General features: G+C 34.4%; 1 protein-coding gene across 1 annotated transcript in view; it reads left to right on the plus strand.

Annotated features, from left to right (window-relative positions):
- The first annotated feature begins 6,340 nt into the window (after positions 1–6,340).
- Positions 6,341–7,985, plus strand: part of LOC108374215 (uncharacterized) — a 145,982-nt gene continuing 144,337 nt past the window's right edge. Inside the window, exon 1 of the mRNA XM_017630196.1 lies at positions 6,341–6,656. Within this exon, the coding sequence (XP_017485685.1) occupies positions 6,500–6,656 (157 nt within the window). The 5' untranslated portion in view covers positions 6,341–6,499. The remainder of the gene's footprint in view (positions 6,657–7,985) is intronic.

A 7,985-nucleotide genomic window follows, 5' to 3' on the forward strand; every position in this document is an offset into this window, starting at 1 on the left:
ATCTAGAAGCGCAAGAGTCAACATTTGACTGAAAAACAAAACAAAATTGATCGCTTCGGAGCTTCGCGTCCGCTTATGGGAGAGTTTTTTTCATAGCTGGACATTTTTGAGTGTCCGCGTCCGTTTATCGGAAAGTGCGTGTATGGGAGAGCAGTTTGTATGGAAAAAAAAAAACCAAATATTGTTCGTTCCCAAGAATGTGTCCGCTTATTAGAGCGGCCGTTTATACGACCTTTCACTGTATTTTAAGAAATATTTTTTGGTGAGTACATTAGGTGATTTAGGTAAAAAAATGGAAAATTTAGTAATTTTTAATATTTTTTTTATTTAGTACTTAAATTAAAAAATTGGAAGAGTAATTTTGCTGCTTTTTCGGGTTACAGCCTGTTTCCTAACGGGTCGTAAATCAAACGTGCGCCATTAAATAACTACTCGACCGAGGCGACAAACTTGAAAAACTTGAAACTTTAAAAAATTGTAAATTCTTTCGGATTGACGCTGCACCAGTTGAGAGGACTTGAGTTTTTTTTTGCGGTTCAATAATTCGAGAATTGCATCGGGGCTTCAAATTTCGGATGTATCCTCCNTGCTGCTTTTTCGGGTTACAGCCTGTTTCCTAACGGGTCGTAAATCAAACGTGCGCCATTAAATAACTACTCGACCGAGGCGACAAACTTGAAAAACTTGAAACTTTAAAAAATTGTAAATTCTTTCGGATTGACGCTGCACCAGTTGAGAGGACTTGAGTTTTTTTTTGCGGTTCAATAATTCGAGAATTGCATCGGGGCTTCAAATTTCGGATGTATCCTCCTGACTATCATCTTCACAATCTAGCATCATGGCAATATCGCTGTTTAAACACCGTTGTGTTCCAATTTGGAGAACCAATTCTTTTGGTTGTTTCAGTATCCGGAGAACCTGTTACGACATCAGCGTTTTTCGATTTTAGTTTTTGTAATTAATTTTTAATCCTGTCTTCTGGCTAATAAATTGTTATTTTGTAGGAATGAAAATTTCGAAGAAAATCTGTTTTGAAAGTCGTGGCTACTTTATTTTTTTATGAATAAGGCCATTAGTCTAAAATCTTGTTATTTTGTTAAAAAGGTACCCCGTTTTTTATAATAATTTCAATTATTGGAATCACCGACGATATAGGTCTCAGATTTGCTTAATTCCCGGGTGAACTCTTGGAAAGGTTAACCTGTAATGAACAGCTTACAAATTAGTTTTTTTATTAGTTAGCTGAGCATGGCTTTCCCTAGTTTCAGGCAGTCACAATTAATTACTCACCGCTGTCGGTACCATAAGCCTTCAAATACGTTTTGTTGTTCCATTCCATGCGCTCAATGTGTTTTGACATATCTTTTGGGGCACTTGCACAATATTCGCATTCTCAAAAGCTCCGCATTGATTATTGCGAATGCGAAAGCGAATGCGAATGTTAAAATTTATGCGGAAGTTCCGCGGTTGCGAATGAGAATGCGAATACAGATAAACAAACAATTCNTCAAATGCAAAACTGAGAGTGAGTGCAAAACTGTAACATCTGCCTTAACTTACATTTTTGTCTGCTGGTTTTTTTATTGTTGCTGTATTGACTTCAAATCAGAGAGGGAGTAGGGTTGCTCCAACAAGAATATTCAACAAAAGGATGAAAGTCGTTAGAACTTGGAAATATAGCGGTGGCTGAAACAAGAAGTGTTAAACCATGTTACAGTTTTGCTCGTCACTGTACATATATGTGATCATAAGTGGGCGGTGCCACGCCCATTTTCCAAAATTTTATCATAAACGTATTTCTTGGTAAAGAGTTGCTGCAAACATGAATTTTGAATAAATTAGCTTCAATATTTACTGATTTATCGAAGATTTTGTAAATTTTCCGCCATTTAGTATGTTGTACCAAGGCCAACAACTGGGCCAAGTTTGGAAGAAATTGGTGCAGCGGTTACCAAGATATACACATGTAACCATAAGTGGGCGTGGCTACGCCCATTTTCCAAAAATTTTTAATATTCTTATTTTTCGTCTGAAAATTATTGTAAATATCAATTTTGAGTGAATTATCTTCGGTAGTTACTAAAATATCGCAGTTTTCGTATTTCTGGAAATTACCGTTTGCTCGAGTTATCGTGTACACGGACGGACGGACAGACAGACATGGCTTAATCGTCTTCTCTATTCATTCTGAGCATTTATGTATACATTTGCCTATATCTATCTCGATTCGTTTTGGCTGTTACAAACAACCGTTATGTGAACAAAATTAACATACCCTTGTGCACAAGTGCGCTCGGGTATAAAAATTTACACTGTTGTACGTCAAATTCATGTTGATCATCTGCGCAAGTTTGTCCACGAAAAAAACACTTACTGCCATACCTAAACAAAAGCGTTGGGCGGAGCGGTTTCTGACGCCTAGCGTTAACGCCGAAGTGCCATACCTAAACAAAAGCGTCAACGCTACGTCAAACGCAGAAATAACACCAACAATAAGCATAGCTTTGTTTGTGTGTAACACGAAAATGACAGTTTCGCCTTTTTCTGCAGCCAACTTCAATGCCTAACGCCCTTTCAAAATCGGATTTTCCAACCGCTCAGCATTGACGCCGCGTTGTTTCGGTATGCTTCATACAAATTGTATGGGCATGAGAATTTTTTGACAGCCAGACAACGCTGACGCTTTTGTTTAGGTATCGCAGTTAGTTATCCCTAAAACAAATCAGAGGAAAAGAACTGGTGAATTGGAGGATAAACCGCAGCTTCCAAGCAAATATTTGGCAGTGCATCGTTCTGAGAGAACAACTAAGAAACCAAATAGATTAACATACCATTAAGATTATTTTGTGTAACTAATGGTTTTGTGTAATAAAAACGTATCTAGCCATATAAGTTAAATAATAAAGAATTTTATGCAATTATTTACCAAGGTGCGTTCATGAAAGAATGCAGATAAACTGATAAATTTAAGCAATTAATCCCTTTAACACTTCAGATGAAGACCTCTAATGTCTATGACAATAATACACAGGCATAAACACACTTTCATTTTGCGAATTTAAGTCTAAATAACAAAATTCACTGTATTAATGTCATTGGCGCGTATTCATAGCCCAGCAACTAAGTCGAAACTAACAAAGTTGCAACTTAAATTTAAGTACCAACTTAAAATTTACCTTTATTCATAGTCGCATTTCAGACTTCTACTAAGTAGTTTCGACTTAGTTTACGATAAAGCAAAACGGGTGTGAAAATGTATCGATTTTTCTTTACGATATTTTGGAAAAATTACATTTTTATTAAATAATGTCAAGTTTGATCATCCGCTTATGTAATTTTTATTTTCACTGCATAATTATGCAAAAGAATAAGGTATCATTTTCTTGTTAATTGTGTGAAGTAGCCAGAACAACCGCAGTGATGTGATGTCGATGTTTATCGAAAGCATGCTGTGAAACATACAAATAGTAGATATCTAAATGTTATGCACAAATTTACTTTGAAAGAACTAGCGTGAAACTGACTTATTATTTGAGAATTTATCTAAATTATTCCAATTATAGATTTGTTATGTAGCTTTATTTGAATTGTAATACGCATTTAATTTCATCTTCCGAATAAAATGGATCGATCTTTGTAAATTTTAATTGGAGATTATTCAATATTATCAAAATCACCTTCTACCAACTTAATTTTTACATATTTCGTCTGTTTTCCCTTAATTTGATAAAATACTTCTTCCTAGTTACGACTTAGTTGCAGCTGCAGCCGAAACTAAATTTTAAGTTGGTACTTAGCCAGAAAAGTCGAAACTAAGGCGACTATGAATAGCTTTAGTTGTGACTTAGAATAGTTTCGACTTAGTTGAGTACTAAATATGACTATGACTATGCGCCATTGACATTAATGGACGTCAACACATTTATCGAAGTTCCGACTGTTCCATTTTCTTGTATGTTTTTAATTTATTCGCTGTAGGGATGCGCGATACCGATACGATATTCAATATATCAATATCGTTGTTCATCATATCGGTTAATTTATATCGATATCTCGAGTTGCGATACGATATCGATACAATATTTTGTTTCGATATGTGAAATATCGGAAACTTTTCTCTACCTACTCTGGGCTTCTGAATTGAAAATAAAATTGACTAGTTGGAAAAATTTTTTGTTCTCGAAAAAAACGCTTTTGGCATAGTAAGCATGAAAAACAAAAATTCATAAAAATATAAAAATTTGTACTTCACTTTTAGAAATACATCCATACATATGAAAACGTGTGTCTCTTTGAAGGTACTTATCCAAAGTAACTTCGTTATTTTAATTTATGCTTATTTGCATTTTAATTCCAAGTATACGTATTGTATGTAGTTTCATAAACAATATATCTTTATTAACCAGTTCGTTTTCGATATTTCCGATATTCAATATATCGATATTATTTTAGTAGATATATCGGTATTGGATATTGTGAGTTTAGAATATCGCGATATCGATATACCGAATTTTCATTGCCGGTACGCATCCCTAATTCGCTGCATCGAAAATATCGATTTTTATAAACGATACATCGACGCAATATTTCGTTGCATCAGATCTAAAAAAGTCGATGTATTTTATTGACTTGCATCCCTAAGGCAAATACGGTGCCACACACAGTGATGTCATATTTCGTCAGAAAGGAGAAAGTTGCAGAGTTGCTTTTTTGCAAATTAAGACGAAATCCGAATCTTCGAATATCGAATTTACCCATCCCTAGTTCATTATAATCAAGGCAATAAATATTAATAGACTTCATGAATAAAAACGAAGCTAAACAAATTTTGAAAATCGACTCACGTAACCATTTACAGTATGTTTGGGACTAGATATTTCCAAAAATATAATATAATATTTCGATATGGCGGAAAAACTGACACGTTTATCCATGAACCCTTCTCTACCGATTATTTCTCTACTGGTAGAGAACATATGTATGTCATCAAGGCGTATTTAACAAGGTGGATTTGGCCGTATATAAGTAAAAAATTACACTAACAAATTATACGCTGATGTCCATACTGTCATTGGTATGAGTTACAACAAACACATCATTTTGACGTAATGGCCTCCACGGCGAAAAACTTAGCTGTCGCCCCAACACCACCTTGTATGTCATTATCTACTTCTCATTAGCAGTAGAGAACAAGGCAGCGAATTCATATGTATATGAATATGAATTCGCCTTGGTAGAGAATTGCTACAGAAACGAGCTACAGATCACCCAGCACATCAACCGTGTATTTGAGAAAAACTATTTGTTGATGACGTTATTTTTTGATCGGATTCACATGGCTTCATTCCATTTCGTTCACATGGCGGCGTAAAAATGTCGTCACTACAAAAAAAAATACTTTTTTCTCGTACGCCGTCTGGGTGATCTTATTCGTTCGTTCGTGCCGTTTATCACAGTATATACAAAAATAAACCTTTTCGCAGTTTTTCACCAATTGGTCCCCAAGGAGTACTTTTGGGTTGTGTGCAGCGTTTTCGTTTTGCGCGCACGGCAACACTTACTGTGGTGAATTTCGCCTAATGATTAGAAATAAGTCTTTTCGAGGATAAAATATATATAATTGTGTTATTTATGAACTAAATGTAGGTTAAGTACAATACCAATGCTTAATTAATAATATCAAAAGTTAATAATTAACGCTTGTGTTTCTAGAAACTGGAAACTAACATCGTATTTTTATTAAAAACGTGAATTTTATGAATTTATCAAGGAAAAGTCTAAATTTCCGAATATATTTAAGTCTTCCAAAAAAAAGGTTTGTTTAGTTATAGAGACTTCATTAAGCACACCCAAGTTTGAGCGGAACTCGTCAAAAATACTAAACATCAAAGTATAGAATGTCGCAAATATGAATCATACACACATACAATAGCAACTGCTATGAATTGCTACCGTATAAATTCAAGACACGCATTTGGTTGGAGACTGCGTTGGTCATGGTGGTCATAAGTTCAGCCAACACATTCAATGATCCATTACCCGGAGCTGCTCCAATATGATGAGTAGATTGTAGTGAGCCTCACAAGCCACTGCCTCAGGTTACAAGCTGGATATCTGAATATTGGAAAATAAATAGCAATTATCTTTTTGAAATGATGAAATGAAAGTGTTTGTTTACAAAATCAGCTGTGCCACTCTGCCTTAGTACGGTTGTTCCTCCCTTTCATACCACAGTAATTTTGCATGCAACTCTGAATCAGTAAAATTCATGCTCCTTCTCATTATCAACCCTGATCGCATTTTACCCCCGAGGAGTACTCAAAAAGTTTATTACTGTATATACTGTGCCGTTTATCGAACTCTCAGCCATATACATACCACTGATCTGTCAAGGCAAAACGAATCCGATCACTCGGGCGATCACTTTTCTAATCATTAGCTTACGATTTTCCTAGTATATATTGTAGAATATCGGCTACATTGTGTGTCTTTCCCAAAAATGGACGAAATATTTGCGAAAATAAACTACGATATAAACATCAGCTGCTACAAAAAGGAGTATATGTTTCATATGGAACATTTGCGCAACAACCTTTTTAGTAGTTTAAAAAAAGATACTATTTTTTCAAAGATATATAATGGAGTATATCTAAAAGGTAATATTATTTTGTGATAGCTTCTATCAACAAACCTACATAGAATTTTATGCGCATTCATGCGTACATTTGGATGTACACACCAGGGAAGCCAACTCGTGCGGAATTCCCCGGTTTGCGGGGAATTTCAGTTTGCGTGGGGAATCGGGGAATGGACCGTTTTTTGCGGGGAATTAGGTGTAAATAATTTTTATTTTTTGCTTCACTAATTTCATAATGATTTATAAAAAATGTAAGTTGAAATGTTTCACCCGTCACCCTGGAATGAGCCGTATGCAGTTTTGTAGCTCGTTCAATCCTTGTATAATAAAGTTTCAAATGGCTAAAAATTAGCGTTGATTTTTTAGAACAATTTTTAAAACACAATTTATTTTATGTGGAAGAAAACCGCAACTCCTTCGGCAAAAAAACTACTTGAATATGACAAGTTTTAGGAACTTGAAACTTGCACTTTTTTATAAGAATTGAGTGGGCTACAAAACTGCACACTGAAAATTTTTCTAGAAAATCAGATTAAAAAGCTCGAAATTTTTACGACAGTTTGTTGAGTTTTTTTTTTTAATATTGCACAAAGTTTGAAAATGGGATTTAAACGGTTTTCGGTAAAGAATGAATTATATTTTTATATGAATAACCGCTGTGAACCGCTGTATGTATGTAAATGTTATATGTACATTTTTTATTCTTCATTTGTTAACAAACTTAACAAAAGCTTGGTTTAATTTATGAATACATAGATGAATTATAAATATTTAAAAATAAAATAAACAGAAATACCAGCAATATGTCAAAATATATATATTTTTTTTTAAATAAGGAAATATATAAGTATGGGTGGGAATTTTACGAAATTTCGAGCAAAAACGGGGAATTTCATTGTCGAAATCGGGGAGTTCACAAAAATGAGTTGGTTACCCTGGTACACACGATGTAGCGAACAAAAGTGGCCCGTCAGACGCACCGCTACTTTGGTTTTGCCGATTTAGACAATTCTCATCCAAAAGTAAACAACGCTTCAAAAACTTTAAATGCACGGAAATTCACTAATACTTTCCCAAAAATCACCATTTTTAACATTTTATTTATTAATACTTTTTTTAAATCATATATTTTTACAATTAACTCACTTTTTCTATAAAAAAAATTTATTATTAAGATTATTGACTAATCTGACAGTTTCGGTTATCTTCATATACTTTTACTTGAGAAATGTCAGCTCCCCCGCCAGGACGCAATCTTGAATTCTTTCATTCTTGGGATGTACATATATATATGGGGCATTCTTTTTCATATCGGACACCAAACTAGGTGTCACACTTTCGATTGGTT

The sequence above is a fragment of the Rhagoletis zephyria genome, unplaced genomic scaffold (genome assembly GCF_001687245.7).
Source record: "Rhagoletis zephyria isolate East Lansing unplaced genomic scaffold, Rhagoletis_zephyria_1.1 Rzeph_scaffold_00086, whole genome shotgun sequence".
Taxonomy (NCBI): domain Eukaryota; kingdom Metazoa; phylum Arthropoda; class Insecta; order Diptera; family Tephritidae; genus Rhagoletis; species Rhagoletis zephyria.